The sequence below is a fragment of the Pipistrellus hanaki genome (genome assembly GCF_964339955.1).
Source record: "Pipistrellus hanaki genome assembly, chromosome: 11".
Taxonomy (NCBI): Eukaryota; Metazoa; Chordata; class Mammalia; order Chiroptera; family Vespertilionidae; genus Pipistrellus; species Pipistrellus hanaki.
Window position 1 is genome coordinate 14815813 of NC_140513.1, and position 18751 is coordinate 14834563.

General features: G+C 46.5%; 2 protein-coding genes across 6 annotated transcripts in view; one reads left to right on the forward strand and one right to left on the reverse strand.

The window, feature by feature from the left end:
• The window catches only part of BSPRY (B-box and SPRY domain containing), an 18012-nt gene extending 7378 nt beyond the window's left edge, over positions 1-10634 (reverse strand). For 2 of the 3 annotated variants that reach the window (XM_084899241.1, XM_084899239.1), the window contains exons 1-4: positions 10396-10634; positions 6477-6575; positions 1339-1569; positions 361-386 (exon numbers count right to left, since the gene is read on the reverse strand). In XM_084899241.1, the coding sequence (XP_084755367.1) occupies positions 361-386; positions 1339-1569; positions 6477-6575; positions 10396-10596 (557 nt within the window). In that variant the 5' untranslated portion in view covers positions 10597-10634. The remainder of the gene's footprint in view (positions 1-360; positions 387-1338; positions 1570-6476; positions 6576-10395) is intronic. The other variant, XM_084899240.1, reaches the window with a different exon arrangement.
• WDR31 (WD repeat domain 31) overlaps positions 9990-18751 on the forward strand; it is a 25537-nt gene continuing 16775 nt past the window's right edge. Inside the window, exons 1-2 of one of the 3 annotated variants that reach the window (XM_084899244.1) lie at positions 9990-10189; positions 17368-17434. The gene's annotated coding sequence lies outside the window, so the exon portion shown is untranslated. Of the gene's footprint in view, positions 10190-17367; positions 17435-17577; positions 17679-18751 lie in introns of those variants that run through there. The other 2 variants (XM_084899246.1, XM_084899245.1) reach the window with 2 other exon arrangements.

The following is an 18751-nucleotide window of genomic DNA, read 5'->3' on the forward strand; positions in this document are numbered from 1 at the left end:
TGTAGGTCCTAGTCCCAGCTCTGGAGCTTGAGCAAGTCCCTTCCCCTCTCTGAGCCTCAGCATTCGCATGTGTAGATGGGCTGGTAAAGCCCTCCAACAGGGCGACTGTACCGTTTTTAATGGGATAATGTTGGAATGTGGCGAGCCCCGGGTTAATCAGTAATTATTTCACTCCCTTACACATGGGTCTAAAAGCAGTTCTCCACGTGAGGAGCAGGAAGGCCCCGTCCAGAGAAGCACTCACAGCCGCACACCCCGGGCTTTCCCCAGGAGCAGCGGAGCCTGAAGGCGGTGAACTATTCAGAGGCCCGAAGGCCATGGTTTCCATGGCTGCCCAAGCAAATCGGGGACCATACTCACCTCTCAAAAATCTCCTGCTCCTTCTGCTGTGAGAAAAGAAAACAGGATCAGGCTTGGCACCAGAAACCCAGCAGGCAGTCAAGATCTGAATAGATTCAACTGACTTGGGAGGGCTCCATGGGGACGGAGACTCTAGGATAAAAAATTCTACTGCTTTAAGACAAAGCACAAAGCTGCATGGGTTCCTCGCATACCTCCTACCCCCCACTCGGAATGAATCACTCTTTCCCCCCCGTGCCCCATGGTGTAGGTGAAGGAAACTGAGGACCTATTTACCCAACATTTCATCCCCCGTCAAGACTGTCAGCAACGAGATGGCTGGGACCCTTTCTGACTCTTTCTTTGTGACTGTCCCAGAGTTTGGGACAGAATGTGCTCTGTCCGTGGAAGCTGTGTGACTGACTGAATGCACAATCTAGGGCAGTCATGGAAACTGTCCTACTTGAACTGCAGTGGTACAGATTGCTCAGTTGTTCTACATTCTCGTTCCTCTGCCTGGCATATTTATTCAGATGTCACAATGTCCCTTAACACTGCAGATATCTGGATAGCTGTATAAAATACCAGTACTTGGAAAGGATAGGTACCGAAATATCAATCATGGTAATTTCTAGATGGCAGGATTAAAGATGAGCTGTATGTTTTCATATTGGACTCCTTGTCAAGTCTTCAGGTATGGAGTTATCGCTCCACCTCCCCACTTCCTTTAACACAATTGCAACTCCTATCTTTCAGGCATTAGCTTCTAAGTCACTTGACCTAGGAGGCTTTCCCTGACCCCCTCAAGTTTGGCTTGTGGAGTCCCTAGCTCCCAGGAATGTCATTAAAAATATATTCCTGAAAATCTATATAATTTTATTCTCCTGACTCATCCCTGCTTCAAATTACCATTAACCTCCCACCTCCAACCAATAAACACTCTCCATGTTTTCAGACTTCTTGGCCAATAGGTCATGCGCTCACCCTTGCCTGACTTACAATCAGCTGGAGGTCATCCGTATGGGTGAGCATGTCCACCAGGCTGGTGCGGATGGTGTCGAGCTTCTGCAAAGCCTCAGTCCAGTGCACTCGCTGCGTCAGGATGCTCTGGTGCGCCCGCTCCTCTTCGCCATGCACCCGTTCCAGCAACCGCTGCTCCTCAGTCTCACATAGAGTCCTCACCAGACCAAGCCGCTGGATGACCAGTTCCCGCGCTGCACTGGCCATGCTCTAGAAGGGGATAAAAAAGGAAGAGTCAGATCCTGACAAAGCCCCATTCAAGATTAGGAGGGTTTCGCCCTAGCTGATTTGGCTTGTATGTCAGCCTGCAGACTGAATGGTCCTGGGTTCAATTCCGGTCAAGGGCACATGCCCAAGTTGCAGGTTTGATCCCCAGTAGAGGGCATGCAGGAGGCAGCTGATTCTCTCTCATCATTGATGTTTCTATCTTTCTCTTCCTCTCTCTTCATCTCTGAAATCAATAAAAAAAATATATTATATATATATAAAAAAAAAAGATTACGAGGGTTTGGGCACAGCCTAAAGGAGTGCCAAAAATTGATCAGCAATGTCTGCCATGGGCACTGTAGTGGCAGTGACAGTGCTTAAGCCATCCCAGCCCTAAGAGTTCCCAAATATGGTTTCAGGTAAAGAAATGTGAAATCCAGACATCCAGGCTATATCTCGCAGAACCAGGTTCCCAGAATGGAAGAGATGGGCAGGGCCTAGAGATCAACTAGAGTCACCTGCTTATTTCACAGATGGGAATACCGAGGCCAAGGGACCAAGGTCAGAGGTCATAGAATTACAGAACAAGGTCATCCACATCAACAGGATCTGTACCAACAGTGGTCCAGTTGATATTTTTGACCATGTCTGAGAACATAAACGTTTTTATTTCCTAATTGTCCATTCCAACTGCTTCCATGGTAGAATTCTTTTCTGCCACACAGGAGTCCTGAAATCAGTTCTCAGCCAATAAAGTTAATGTGTATCTCCCAGCAACTAGCACAGTGTCTGCCACATACTAGGCACTCAAATATTTACAGAATGACTGATAGGAAATTTTTCCCCAACTTAGTCAAAAATCTCTTGATAGCACTCACATGCTAAGTCAGTGACAGAGCTGGGATTAGAATGCAGTTCTCTTGACTTTCGGTCCAATACTATCCCCCTACACCACTGCCATCTGGGAATCAGTCCTACCCAGAGGTATCTGCTGCATGAAGTGCGAGGACAGTCTCCATGCCAAGGTCAGAGATAGCCAACAGCTTCCGTGTGTCCTGTCCCTGAAGACCTGCTTTGTACAGTGCAGATGACAATTATCGCTCAGGAACATCGGCGATCCTTCTTCCCTTTTCCCACTTTGATGCCCACAGTGCCCTGAGTCTCTGCAGCTGTGTTTATACCATGTGATCAGGATCAAGAACAGACCCTGACCCAAGAGACATCAGATACTCCCTGAATAGAAGATGGCAATCAATTCCAACACCTTTCTTGAGTCATTCCCTAAATGAATAGCAAAGGAAAAAAGCTTCCCTTTCTGAAGATATGATAGAGTAAACGAAAAACTCTCCTACAACACAGAAACACTGGAAAAATAACCCAAAGCATCCTTTAAAAAGTGAAGCTGCGTTGGCAGCTAATTAAATGAAATAACCTGGAGTCCAAAAGTAGAAAGGAAACAGGAAACCAGTGCAATCAGGAGCTGAAGATTCAGTCGCCTTGGGTTGGGCTTGTGATTTGCTTTAGAATTTTATATTCATCTAAAGTTCTAAACCATCATGCAAGGGCATACAAGGTCACTATAAAGTGATAAAGGAATGGTTTACCAAGAATATATACCTAATCTAAATATTAGGTATATATTTCATAAATATACATTTCATAAATATACATTTCATAAATAGCACCAACATATAAAAAGAATAGTTGACAGAATCATAAAGAAAACTAGACAAGTCCATAGCATGTTATGAAAATGTAAATAAATGCCTTTTGCCAATAATCAATAAATCTGACAGTTAAAAAAATTTAGTACAGAGATGATTTGATCCAATTAATAAGCTTAATTAGTAGACACATATAGAACCCTATATATTTTTCCAAGTGAATATGAAATGCTCACCTAAATTGATAATGTTTTAGGGCATGAAGCAAGTCCCAACAAATTTCAAACAATTGATGTCATACAAATTACAATGCAGTCAAGTTAGAAATTAATTTAAAAAATGATGATAATGTAAAGAATAAAACCATATACTTGGATATTTAAAAACCTATTTCTAATAACTCATAGTGAAAGAAAAAATCATAGTGGAAATTTAAAAATACTTGTAACTGAATGCAAGTACATCAAGTTTGTGGGATGTACCTATATCAACACCTAAAAGGTACTATATGGTTTAAATGCTCACCTTAAGAAATAAGAAAAACAAAAATGACAGACTGTTCAACTCAGTAAGTTAAAAAACAAAAACAAAGTATGTAAAAAAAAAAAAAAAAAATTAAAAGAAAAACATTATAGCCTGGCTGGTATGGCTCAGAAGTTCACCATTGACCTATGAACCAGGAGGTCACATTTTTAAAAATATATATTTTATTGATTTTTTTTACAGAGAGGAAGGGAGAAGGATAGAAAGCTAGAAACATTGATCAGCTGCCTCCTGCACACCCCCCACTGGGTATGCGCCTTCAACCAAGGTACACGCCCTTGACCTGAAGCAAACCTGGGACCCTTTAGTCTTCAGGCCAATGCTCTATCCACTGAGCCAAACCAGTTTCAGCAAGAAGTTCATGTTTTGATTCCTGGTCAGAGCAAATGCTCCGGTTGTGGGCTCAATCCCCCGTGGGGGACATTTTCCTCACCATTGATGTTTCTATCTCTCTCTCCCTATCCGCTCTGAAATCAATAAAAATATATTTTAAAATAAATAATAAATGGAAAAATTATAAAGATAGGATATAAATTTTTATTTTTTACATATTTGTATTGATTTCAAAAAGGAAGGGAGAGGGAGAGAGAGACAGAAAGATCAATGATGAGAGATAATCATTGATTGGCTATCTCCTGCACACCCCCTACTGAGGATTGAGCCCGAAACCTGGGCATGTAACCAGGAAATGAACCCTGACCTCTTGGTTTTTAGGTCGACGCTCAACCACTGAGCCACGCCAGCTGGGAAATATAATATTTTTTTTAGATATAAAAGAGAATTAAAATACTAAAAGTTGGTTCTTTGAAGACTAACATGATAGACAAACTTGTGACAACTTTATCAATATTAACAACAATTTTATGCATTTAAATTCAACAACAGATAAAGGGATAATTTTCCCAGAAAGAATTTACTAAAACCAAAGAAAAAGAAAACAGAACAGGAAAAATCCTGTCATTATGATGGAAAATGAATCAGTAGTTAAAAATCTACCAACAAAATACCACCAGGCCCTGATAGTTTTACAAACATTCAAGGCACAGGTAATTCCAATCTTATACAAACTCCTGCAGTGAAAATAGTGAGTTCTGTTTCCCAACCCATTGAATAAGGATTATATAACTTCGATAAGAAAATCTGATAAGGACAATATAAGAAATGAAACTCATAGGCTGGACTCACTCCTGAGCATAGATGCAAAATGCTTTTTAGAAAGCTATATAAAGGATCCTTATATCAGAACTATTCTGTACCTCAATTGTGGTGGAAGTCACATGAATCTATACATGTGATACAACTGCATAGAATTAAAGTCTCACACAGAAATGAATTGGTGTAAAACTGGTAAAATCTAAAAGAGTGAGCTGTATTAATGTCAATTTCCAGGTTATGACATTCTATCATAGTTAGGAAAGATGTTAACATTGTATGTGAATCTATAGAGATCTCAAAATTAAAAGTTAAAAAATATATATATTGTGACCAATTTTAGTTGGTTTTCCCCAGGAATTCAAGAATGGCTTAGCATTAGAAACTCTATTAATGTGTTATCATATAAACAGATGATGGAAAACAAAACATATCTATAAACTGACAAATGACACCCTTAAGAGCCTACAGGAAAGGTGGTAAGTAATGGAAAATAGAAGCAAGCAGAATAGAACTCCCACAAGGTCTGCCCATCACCTAACCATCCACCTGCACCTGTGCTCACTCCACCTTCTCTGTTTCTGTGGATGAAAAGCCCATGCTTTTACCTACAACCAACCTTTCCACTTGTTTACTAGATCCCACCCCCCTTTGCTGTACCCAATTTTCCTCTTTCTCTTGCATCACTAATTTTCCCCTTTCTACTAGAAAGTTCCCATCAGCATACACACATAAAGTAACTTCTGCCATCTTAAAAAGATAACAAACAAAAAAACTGCATTGATATCTTCTCTCTCTCTCCAGTATCATCCCATTTGTCAGCTCCCCTCTACAGCCTAGCTCAAGAGTTACCTGTGTTAACTATCCCAAATTACTCTCCGAAACCCACTCCAATCGGGCTTTCGCCCCACCACTCTACAAAATCCCTCTTGTCAGGATCTTCAATACTGTGCATGTTACTAAATCCAATGGTCCATTCTCATGTACTGCTATGGGGGAATACGAGGGAGGAAGAAATTCATAGCCCCTGCCCTTGGAAAGCATAGGAGCGATGTAGGTGTGGCCATGAGTCACAAGGATCAGCAGTGTGATGCAGCAGGAGCACTGGCTGCAGAGTCAGAAGATCCAGGTCATAGAACTGACTCTGGCAGGAGGATGTGGGACCCTGGTCAAGTCAATTGACCATCTGTAAACAGAGATGTTACTGCCACCTAATGCATAGGACTATGATAAAGAATATTCAACATTCAAGACCCTAGGTTATTTGATAATTCTGGGGCTGTGCACAAAATAATTAGATGTTAGAAAAATGCTACCCTTCCTGATCCCCTACCCTGAAAACAGTCTTTGCACTAGTGTGCAACTCTGCCCAGATGGTAAAACCAAGACTCAGAGAGAGGAAATACCATCCCTCCTGGACATTGAGTGTTGTGCTATAGCACAATGAGTTAGTGAGGTTAGGAAGGGACCTAGACTGGGTCAAGCCCCTAAGGCTGGGGTCTGATCCTAGGAGAGGGCCCAGGGTAGAGGGGGAAGGGAGGAATTACCTACCACTGCTCTCTGGTTCTTCCCTGGTAGGACCTCAGCCATGTACTTGGTGATGCCAGCACTCTGTAACTGCAGCCTCTCACACTGGTCCACAATCTTGTTCTGCAACACAAACAACACCCATGGCATCTTGATCCATGTTGGTACATTCATTCCATTCCATTGACTTTTTTCTTTTTACCCCTCCTCTGCCACCCTCTCCCCTGGTTATATCCCAGATCTCATCATTATGGAAAGCTTATACCGCCTCTAAAATCTTCATCTCAAATATTCCATCCCCTGCCTACCACTTCCCATCCTTCTAGATCACTAACTCTAGAATTTCCATTCCAACAATTTCTTCAGCTGAGTTTGGAGCTGCCAATACGTTAGTCTTGCCTCTGTTCACGCTCCATCACCTCTTATTGTGGCCTTGCTGCTCTCTTTATCCTGAAATCTCACCTGCCCGTTATTATAATCACGTTCCTGCATACAATCTCAGTCTCAAACCTGACACTTTACACATGCACCTGAGGAGAAGAACATGGCTTCTCAAACTGCAGTATCCCCACCCCCACTTCCTAAACGGCACCATCAGCCATCAACCTCATTACCCAGAAAAAATAAAAATAAAAAATAAAAAACCTGCAGCCTCACATCGAATCCATTAATGAGTCCTACCAGCCCCATCTCCAAAGCGTGTCTCTCTCTCTCTCTCTCTCTCTCTCTCTCTCCCTCTCTCTCCTTCTGGTCACCTTTACTCCTGATCACCATTATCTCTCAGAGGAACCACAGTGAGAGCCTCCTAATCGGGCTTCCATTCTTAAACCCCCAAGTTAAACACTGCCACGTTTTGGTTTTATTTTTGTTTTGTATTTTATTGATTTTTTTTACAGAGAGGAATAGAGAGTTAGAAACATCCATGAGAGAGAAACATGGATCAGCTGCCTCTTGCACACCCCCTACTGGGGATGTGCCCGCAACCAAGGTACATGCCCTTGACCGGAATCAAACCCGGGACCTTTCAGTCTGCAGGCTGACTCTATCCACTGAGCCAAACCGGTTTCGGCAACACTGCCACATTTTATAAGGAAATCAGATCAGGTCACTCACTGTCCCTGCTCAAAACTCTCCAATGACTTTCCAGTAAGATGAGATTAAGCTTCTTATCTTAGCCAACAAGGCCCTACCTTATGTGACTCTGTGTAATCTCCCCAGTGTTCCCTCCTCCCACTCTCTACACTGGCCTTCTTTCTGTTCCACAAACTCACCAAATCTGTCCTCACCTCAGTGCCTTTGCACCTGTTGTTTCTTCTGTCTCTAGCTGTCTTCTCCCCTATGTCTCTGTGTCTCGCTCCCTGGCATGTCACTTTTTCAGAAGCCTTTCCTGACGATCCACATCTCCATCCCCTTCCTTTGCTTCCTTTTCTCCTTTGTACTATCGTTCTCCGACTGTATATTGTTTGTTTAACTTTTTTGTATCTTTTCCCCCCACCACTGACCTTATCTCCTTGGGAAAGTCCCAAGGTAATAGGCACCATAAGCACCAGGACTTTGACTTATTTTCTATGCCCGACTGCTTAGAAGAGAGTCCCTTCCCGGAGGAGGCCCTGAATAAATATTTGTTGAATGAACGAAACCCATTTCCTTGGCTACTGAAGTCCAGCAGTTTACCGCTTCTAAGCTGTGAGCATCACCCCTGAGAGCGGGGGAGAGTTTTAGAAATGCATCTGTAGCCCACAGAGAAGGATCTTGCCCAAGAGATTCAGCCAGACCCGTGCTTTCCCTCTCCGTTTCTCCAAATAACGATGGGAGCCCTACCAAGCAGCAGCCCTTCCACTCGTTCCCCTAAGAGCTTTGATTGCCTCAGTTCCATCTTCCAGAAGGGAACTCAGCTCCTAGTACCTCTTCTAGGAAGCCCCTCCACACACACAAATCAGGAGTTAGCATAACAGTTCACCAGACCAAATGCAAAGCTATAGAACTGAGTTGATTGGGAGGAAGCCGTGATCACCAAACACCACAGGACTAAGGGAACTGAGACTAGCTTCTGCAAAGCTACAGGGACAGGAACCCAGAAGGTATGTGAAAAGTTGTTTGAACTGGTGGTATTTTTGCCCAGTTCAGGGATAATCTTGCCCTGGAGTGAAATTTCTTCTTATTTATTTATTTGTTTGTTTGTTTGTTTATTAAAAAATATATTTTATTGATTTTTCACAGAGAGGAAGGGAGAGGGATAGAAAGTCAGAAACATTGATGAGAGAGAAATATCGATCAGCTGCCTCTTACACACCACCCACCGGGGATGTGCCCACAACCAAGGTACATGCCCTTGACCAGAATCGAACCCGGGACCCTTGAGTCCACAGGTCCACACTCTATCCACTGAGCCAAACTGGTTTCGGCTGGAGTGAAATTTCTTTGCTGGCTGGAGGAATAGAAGGAAAATCTAACCAAAATTGGAGGGAGAAGAGGCAAGACACCCCTCTCTCCAGGCAAAGAAAATGAATACACCCAGGGCCTCGGGAGGGTTTGGGGAAGGAGTCCCAGGCAAAGTATGTTCCAGAACAAGCATCAGGCTGCCACCCTGCCCCAGCCTTCACCCTTTCCAGCATCAAATTCAGACCTGATGGCAACCTTAAAAAAAGGCTTTCATTAAATTCTCACTCCCATTAACGTCACTTCCTCCCTCCAACCACTGAAGCAAAGAGGTGGTTTCCTCTGGTCAATGACCGCCCTAGTCCAGCCCTGGACAGTGAAACCGGGGAGGAGTTACTGTCCATTCTGGGCCCCGGTCCCCTCAGCTATAAAACGTTGGTAGGACCACCACTTCAAAGGGGCTTGGTCTGGATGGCATCAGATGGTGAGTATTGAAGTGCTTTGAAACTTGCCAAGTGTCTATGCTTTATGGAAGTGCATTAAACTACACTACTCGAGTTTATTTTCGTCATCACTGTCATGGATAGTGGAGACAAGTAGGACCCGCCAGGAGCGTCCAGGTGTCGCTGAATAACTGAATCCCCTCTGGCCTCAGCACCCTGTCGGGGGTGCTCCTTACAGTCCAGTCTGAGGAGGCAAGTCTCCAACCAGAGCCCGCAGCCTCACAGCTGGGCAGAACTCCAGGGAGAGGTTGGAAGAATCAAGCCTTTTCATCCAATCGCAAGGAAATCTCCAGGGGGCCACACAGGTAGGCTGGAAGGAGGGAAGAAGCCCCAGGGTGAGTCTGAACTCCCCAATCTCAGCAGCTCAGGGAGGGGTGGCGACAGGAAGGTGGCCAGCCTGGAGCCAAGTGGAGGCTGGGGGTGGGGAGAAACCTAGGGGAAGGGTTCTAGCAGGAACCTCCTGATACCAGCCCGCCCCTTCCCTTCGCTCTGGTGAAACCAGCTTGACAAAGTCAAGGCCAAACCTGAAAGGGAAGACACCACCTCCCCAGGAAGCCTGAGCGGTGGACATAGGGGGGAGGGGTTGTGAGCTCGGAGCTTGAGGAGCGAGGAGGAGCTGGATTTAATCACAGATCAGGCGGTGGGAGCTGGAGCAGCTGAGCCCTGGATTGCCCAAGGCCAGGTCCGATTCCCAGCCTCTGCATCAGGGATCAGGGATCCTATTCCCTTATTGGTGCCGCACAGTAACTCCAATAAGTGCGCGCTCTTATTGCCCCCAAGCTACAGAGGGGGACACGGAGTCTCGGAGGGCTGAGATTCACCGGGAGGACGCACGGAGGTGACATTCGCGCTCAGGTATGCCTGACTCTGCGGCCACGCCCTTTAACCGCCTAGTTCTACGGCCGGTGCCCCCAAGGAGGCTGCGCTCCGGGCGGCCGGGGTCAGCCGGGGTCAGCCGGGCCCCGCGATCGGCCCGGCCCCGGGCCCTCGGGTCCCCGCCCACCGCCCCCGTGCGCCCTCCCGCCGCGCCCCCGCCTCCCTCCGGCGCCTGCCCCGCTCACCCGCAGCTCCTCTGCGCGCTCCCCCGCCGGGCGGATGCGGTGGCCCCGGCAGCGGCCGCCCGGCTCGGTGCAGGCGGCGCACACCGGCCGCCGATCGGAGCAGCAGAACCACGTCAGAGCCTGGCCGTGCTCCGGGCACAGAGGCCCCGGCTCAGGGCCCGGGCCGGGTCCCGGCGCCGGCCCCGCGCTCCCCGCGGACATGGCCGAGAGACCGGCCGGCGCCGCGCGCTCCACCTGCCGCAGGTGCCGCTGGGCGGGGCCTCCCGCCCGCCCCGCCCCGCCCCGCCCCGCCCCGCCCCGCCCGGTCCCAACGGCGGCCACCCGCTTCCTCCTCGCTCCTTAGGCGCCCGCCCGCACCCTGGACCGGACCCGGGTCCTGATCCCACCCGCTTCAGCAGTCTCTCCCCCAACTGCATCCTCTGAATTAGGTTGCGTTATATGCGTGTTTGTTTTACAACAAACATGAAACACCAACTATCAAAGTAATTGCCGGAAACTTAATTGAGCAATGATAAGTTGCCAGGCTTTTGCTAAGCGCTTTATAAGTGATCTATCGTGTAATACAACAGCCTTTTCTGAGAGGTAGCTTTAGACAAGTGCTAGCTTAAAACTAGGTTCTGGTATCAGACTGGGCTCAAGTCCCACAGCCGCCCTCTGGCTGAGTCCCGCCAGGGCCTCGGCTGTAACCTGGGGATCAGGAGGGCACCTACTTCACAGGCTAGTGCTGAGGACCAAGTCAGTGAAAACGCTTCCCGCGGTATTTGGGGCACAGACAGAGGCTGCAACTGCTAAGCACCTGCTGTCAGTACAGGAAAGTTTGATGATCCCCATTTCTGAGGAGGTTGAGTAACTTGTCAGGGGTCACAGTGACTAATTGGTAGCAGTGAGATTGGAACCCAGGCAGTTTGACTTATGGTTAACATGTTTAATAATTTTAATTGCATATTAATATCCATTGAGGAACATCTTCGCTAGGCTGATTTCCCCAAAGTATTTATAGCCAAATTTTCTTAATTTGAAAACTGGTATTTTTTTAAGTATATTTTATTGATATTTTATAGAGAGAAAGGGAAAGAGATGGTTAGAAACATCCATTAGCTGCCTCATGCACACCCCCTACTGAGGATGTGCCCGCAGCCAAGGTACATGCCCTTGACCAGAATCGAACCTGGGACCCTTCAGTCCACAGGCGGACACTCTATCCACTGAGCCAAACCAGTTCGGGCTGCAAACTAGTATTGGACAAAAAAAAATCAAGGCATGTTTATTGAAGAAAATAGACTGCAAATAAGCATGTGGATGAAGAACCCATCCCCACGAACCTAAGCTGTCTTGTGGCTTTTCTCTTAGGATCTGAGCCCAAATTGAACCCTCTGTGGGGGCTCCAGTCCAGTCCTTCTGGGCACACAAGAAAAGCACTGCTCCCCAACACCCAAACTTCATTTTAGGAGGTCTTGGCAGAGGGCTGGGGAGAGAACTCAACAGGAGAAGGAGCTAGGCCTTGGGTGCCAGAGGACATTCTCAGTTCATCAGAACTGGAAACTGAGAGCAAAATCGGAAAGAGAAACATCACTACCTCCTGGGCATGTTGGGATGCAGGCACCCACCTCTACTCTGAGGCACCTCTAGCAGCTACTACACAAATGGAAGAGAAGCCTGGGGGTAAGGCAGCTTCCAGCTCCAGAGCTATGCCTCTTATGAGACCTTGGTCAGATTACTTAATCCAGCATGCCTTGTTTCCTCATTGCTAAAATAGACTCTATTTCTGAGGGCTGCTTTCAGAGTTATATGAGATCATGTCTACAAAGAACTGTTAGCTAGGGTATATGGGCATATAAATGTTTTATTGTAGGTGTGAGAGTCAATAAATATACTTGTGTCCTGGCCGGGTAGCTCAGTTGGTTAGAGCATCATCCCAATATGCCAAGATTGTGGGTTAGATCCATGGTCAGGGCATCTCTCTCTCTGTGTGTGTCTCTCTGTCTCTTTCTTTCTCTCTCTCTCTCTCTCTCTCTCTCTCTCTCTCTCTCGTCAATAAATGAAAAAATACTTGTAGCAGGTTTTCGTAATGTAAATTCTGTGACATTCTTCGGCGGGAGGGTGCAACATTCTTGGCATCAAAAGAAGTTTCTAATGCAATCCCAATGGGTGGGTGAAGACATAACAGCATTTACCCTCTTCAGGGGTGGAAGGAAATGGGCCACCATCATTTGGACTGTGGTTAGAATTTTTTTTGTTCTAAGAGCTGGGGTGGGGAGGGCTGTTAACCCTTATGGTAAGAAAAAAAAAAAAAAAACAGAAGAAAAAAAACCAGAAGGTGATTTTGTGTGATGGGAAAAGAAACTGTGGAGAGCAAGAAGAGGAAGAAGGGGATAAGGTTCTGGGGAAAAGTGGGGCCTCTTCATTGGTGTGGCTCTGGGAGGGCTGGAGTTGGGAAAACAGCCAAATCACCAGAAATTCTTCTAGGCAGAGGGACTAGAGAGTGCAAGGGGTTTGTGTGGGAATATGTTTACTTTTATAACATTGGAATCATCAGTTCCACCATTCAGAGGCTGAGTTGAACCAGAACTGGAAAATCAGCCCCTTCCCTTAAAGTGCATCAGGCTCTGCCCAACACATGTCCCCACAAGAGGCCTTGAGACACTCATAAACTCTGGTGACTCTCAAGATTTATCAGCTTCAGAATCTACTGGGGTGGTTGGGGTGAGGTGTTGTGAAGGGTGTAGACTTTCCAGTAAGGCTCTCTCTCATTCACTAAGTCTGGGGTGGACTGGGAATCTGCATTTGTAGCAGTTATACTGAAACTAAGAAATGAGACCTCTGACTATTCCCACAGACATGGCACTGGCCACCCTTTAGTAGGTGGCAAAATCAACTCAAGGGGTAGAGACCAATGTCATAAAAATTAGGGGGAAAAAAGGAAAAAATAAATATTGTTCGAAGTAAGAGTTTTTTGTTTGTTGCAATTAAATATAGTACATATACATGTATGAGCTCTGGTGATTGAATGTATTTCTTCCTCAGGGTCATGATCAAAAAAGATTTGGAAGCTGATGCTCTAAGGCAGTGGTTGGCAAACTATAGCTCGCAAGCCACATGCGGCTCTTTGGCCCCTTGAGTTAGCCAAGGCCAGCTTAGGAGGACCCTAATTAAGTTAATAACAATGTACCTACCTATATAGTTTAAGTTTAAAAAATTTGGCTCTCCAAAGAAATTTCAATCGTTGTGCTGTTGATATTTGGCTCTGTTGACTCATGAGTTTGCTGACCACTGCTCTAAGGTGACCTCTGGAGTTCTGGTGGGAGTGGGGAGAGCTGTCTCTGAACTTTAGAGTTTGCCTAGGCAAGACACCCTGCTCTGGGAACAGAGAAGAATGGACACCTTTGTTACATTTTAGTCATTCAGTCGATTTATTCAGCACCTACCTATGTCCCGGGTCATATTTAAGGAATGAGAATACAACCATAAGGAAGAACAAAGTCTACTCTCCTGGATAAATAAAACAAATGGAAATGTAACATAATGTCAGTAAGTGGGAAGAGCTAGGGAAAGGACAAGCAGAACAGAAGAAGCTGGATGGGGTGCTGGTCAGGAGCAGCTGATCCAGGAGGTCTCTCACAGGTGTGGTGCTGGGTCTGTGCCCCGGATAAACAGCAAGCATACCTGGAGAATATCTGAGGGTGGAGTTTTCCAGACTGAGGGGCCAGAAAGGGCAAAATATCTTTCTATGCCATGAACTCTGCTCCCTGCTCCCCCCTCACCAAAGAATGGGGCACAATTTACACAGTTCTTTCTGCAAAAGGTGCCACAGGTATATTTACACACCCTCACACATGATAAAATATTCCTTAGTCCTTTATCATATGACTCAGGTGGTAATATATTTATTTATTTTTATAAAATTGAAATTATCTGTAAATTCTGCTCTGCAACCTGCCTTGTCACTTGCTTATTTATGATGTTTGGTTTTGGACTTTTTAAACTTTTTTGGTAGTGAGCATTTGGGAAAGTTTATTGGAAAGAACCTTCCCAACCTTTACTGTCTCTCAGGCCTGCTCTTCAAACCTGAGCCAGCCCTTGTCTGCCTGCCTGGCCTGGGCCCTGGTCTATTGCTGGCCCCGCCTTGCCTCACCCGGTTCCCATGCCTCCTTCCCCTTCAGACCCTGATCCAACCAGCATCTCTGGTGTCAGGGCTGGAAGTCATCTGACTGGGGTTTGCACAGTTTCCAGCAGCGGCAAGAAAACTGTCAATGCTGTTTCTTCTTTTCTCCTGTGATGTTTTCACAGTACAACCAGTATCAAATGCCACCTTTAAGAAAAACTTGGGCCGAAACCGGTTTGGCTCAGTGGATAGAGCGTCGGCCTGCGGACTGAAAGGTCCTGGGTTCGATTCCGGTGAAGGGCACGTACCTTGGTTGCGGGCACATCCCCAGTGGGGGGTGTGCAAGAGGCAGCTGGTCGATGTTTCTCTCTCATCGACGTTTCTAACTCTCTATCCCTTTCAATTCCTCTCTGTGTAAAATCAATAAAATATATTAAAAACAAAAACAAAAAAACTTGGCAGCCTGCCCATGCAGACAAACTTACACCACATGAGTCCCTGTGAAGTCCAGGCCCCCGAGGAGAGAAAGCCCTTCCTGCTCTTGCCAGACCAGACCAGACTGGATGAGACCAGATCTCATTTCCAGAGGACTCTTAGGACCTGTACACTTCAGAGGATGGACACTCTCAAACTAGCCAAGTCCAGAAGGAAAAAAAAAATCAGTTCAGGCAGAAAAGAGCAGTGAACTAGGATTATATTTATACTAGTGGTCTGGTGCACGAAATTTGTGCAAGAGGGGTGGGGTTTCCCTTAGCCCAGCCTGCACCCATTCCTATCGGACATCTCTCTCGCAATCTGTGATTGCTGGCTCCTAACGGCTCACCTGCCTGCCTGCCTGCCTGATTGCCCCTAACTGCCTTTGCCTGCCTACCTGATTGCTCCTAACCCGTCTGCCTGCCTGCCTGCCTGATCGACCCTAACCTCTCTGCCTATATGCCTTATCACCCTTAACTGCCTCTGCCTCAGCCCCACCACCATGGCTTTGTCCAGAAGGTCTCACAGTCTAATTAGCATATTACTCTTTTATTAGTATAGATAAGACAGAATTGGAGACATTGATAGTGTTAGGTTGAGGGGATGAAAGGTGAGGGGAAAGAAGGGGGCACAAAAAGTAGGTTGATTACATCCATAGCATTCTACCTTGTGTCCTAATTGGCTGTTTATGGCCACCTTCCCTTTTTCATTCTTTATTCAAAACTACTTATTGAGGAACAACTATATGCTATACCTGTGCTATCTAATGCCATAGCCATTAGCTACATGTGGCTACTTAAATTTAAAGTTAAAATGAAATGCATTTTAAAATTCAGTTCTTCAGTTGCAAACTAGTCACATTTCTGGTGTTCCAGTAGCCACAGGTGGCTTGGGGCTAGCATAGAGGAAATACAGAACAGTTCCATCAGAATAGAATGTTCTATTGTAGTGCTGTGCTAGACACTATGTTGGACACCAGTGATAAATGCGGGTGTAAAGAAGACTCAGTCACTGTCCACAGGGAGCTCACGGGCAAGTGAGAGAGCCAAGTAAATGAAAAATCACACTGTGCTGCAGAGAGTATGAGGGGCTTTAGAAACACTCAGGAAGGATAGCTAATTCAGTCTGGAGGAGGAGGAGAGGGTGAAGTCTCAAATGAGTCCTAGAGCCGTGCCATGGTTGATTGGTGAATGGTAATGCCTGGCACTTAGAAAGAAAAGAGGAAGAACAGGTTTTGGGGGAAGATAATGTTTCCAGTGTGATTCATTGTCAAGGATTGATGCCTTTTACATAGCCAAGTGTAGATGGGCAGGAAGTAGGTGGATACACAGGTCTAGGAGAAGTCTGGCTAGAGATACCAGTTTGGAAGTCTCAGGTGCCTTGAACCGAAAGCATATTCTGGGAAGGGGGGTGGGTTATATCCCCAGAGCTGAAGCATCTGGAGGGCAGGGATCTGGTAAGGCAACTGTTGTTACACTGAGCCTAGCCCAGTGCCCCAGGGCAAAGCAATCTGGTCTCTCCTGGTTGACAGGTTGTCATGGGTAAGAGGGACTAAGTTTGTAGGGCGAGCCCTCAGCTCTGAACTACAATCAGTGTTGCAAGCAGCAGAGGGAAGATCCCAGCTCCTGACAGGAGAAAGTCTAACAGCAAGCCACCGACTCAGAAAGTAATGAATGCATCATCAAGGGAGTGTCAACAGGGCTAGAAGAACCCCATTAGGGATATAGGAGAAGGGACTCTCTCTGGGGAAGACAGACCCAATCAATCACCAGCCTTGATATTCTGTAAAGGAAAATTTCCCTCACCACCCTGTTCCCTCACCACCCTGTTCCACAGTATATCAACTTTTAGAAATTTCACAAATCTTCATTGAAGGCAGTTCTGCTGGGAGATCAACACCATAGGAGGCACCTACCACCGTGTAAAAGAAATGTTGGCTAGGATCTCTGCATTCATTCACTCATTCATTCATTCATTCATTCATTCAACAAATGTTCAACAAACCACTACTGTACACCAAGCCCTGTGCTATGCGCTAAGAATACAGACATGAATGGACTCCAATCCGAAAGCAATGCGATTGGAGCTGTCAAAACTTTGTCTAGAAGGTGCTGTTGGTTTCCGGAAGGCTCTTACCATTTATTGGATCTCTAGAAGGTACTGAGGGATCTCTTTGCTATGGTGGTGGGCCATAAATGTTTGACGAAAGGAATAGGGGAATGAGGAACCTGGGGGAGTGTCCAAAGGAGGGCTCTGGGCCTGGGCGGAGTCATGGTAAACTCCAAAGAAAAAAAGCAACACCCCTATCTAGGCAAGTAACAATTTAAAAGGTGACATTTATGAAGGGTTCCCTCCGTTACTGTTATGGTGATACCAGCTTTCCTTGTATCATATAGAGTCTCTGGCCGCGTGGTCTGGGCACACCGGTCCTCTTCTCAGGAATCTCATCAGCGCATTGTTACGGTAAGAAAGCAGGGCGGGGTGCTCTCGGCTGGGCTCCTGGGAGATGTGACTGAGAGCGGAACCACGGTTCAGTAGCCGGCGAGGCTGCCCGGAGGCTTTTCGGCTGAACTCCCACCCTAGCGACGCGCGCCTCGTTGCTAGGGGCGGGGGCACCAGCCTTGGAGCTCGGAGGTTGCAGAAGCTCTCAAGGCTCGGCTCGGCGCCTCCGCCAGCCTCACCTCCCGGCTGGGCAGCCGGCCAATGGGTACGGACGCCGAGGGGGGTAGGAAGGGGCTCAGCGGGTGGGCGGAAAAGTGGGAGCCCGTGTTTTCCCAACTGCAGAGGTTCACCTGGAGGAAGCAAGGAGAGAATTCCGAAGGCCGGGCTTGGATTGGGTGGCTCTGGATTCCCATCTTGGACGTCCCCAGACCCCTTATCAAAAATAAGCTTAGGCCGAAACCGGTTTGGCTCAGTGGATAGAGCGTTGGCCTGCTGACTGAAGGGTCCCAGGTTCCATTCCGGTCAAGGGCATGTACCTTGGTTGCAGGCATGTCCCCAGTGGGGGGTGTACAAGAGGCGGCTGATCAATGTTTCTAACTCTCTAGCCCTCTCCCTCTCTTTGAAAAATCAATAGAATATATTTAAAAAAAAAAAAAAATGGACACAGTTGTCCTTAAAGCTTGGGGCAACCTTGGGATTCTGGCCTAGTACTGACTTCTTGTGAGTCTGGGCAAGACCCTCTAATTCTCTGGGCCTCCGTTTCCTCTATTTGTACTCTTAGAGGGTTGAATCAGACCTCCCCCCACGTGCTTCTACTGTGATTTTGTGTTTGAGCTTTGGTTTCCATGTCTTGGTCTCCCAGAGTGTAAGGTTGGATGTGTACAGCGGGAGATAGGAAATCACCATTTACCAAGAGTGTAGGGAAATGAGACTCTGTTCCCCACCTCTGCTCCCGCAAGACACAGTCCTCTGTGTCTTGAGTTTCTTCGTGGAAAACAATAGTTGGATATATGCGGCAGTATATCAAGGAATATGGCACTAGAAAGCTAAAAGAGATTTCTCCGAGTTATGTAGGGTGGCCATTGGGTATCTCAGGGTCTTTGGAAGGAAAATTGGAGCAGAAATGGATGCTGGGATACAAATTTAGTCCACCAGGAGCCAACAAGGACATGCAGAGCCATGTTGAGTTTATAGCTTTCCCAAGTTCTGCCATGTTTTCCGGGCCTGTGATGGAATTAAGCAGAGTAACTGCTTCCTGAAGGATTTGCTGTTGGGCAATTTTAAAGAACCCTTAGATTGTTGGACTTAAAAAGCTTCTTGCCAAACAGACTCTTCACC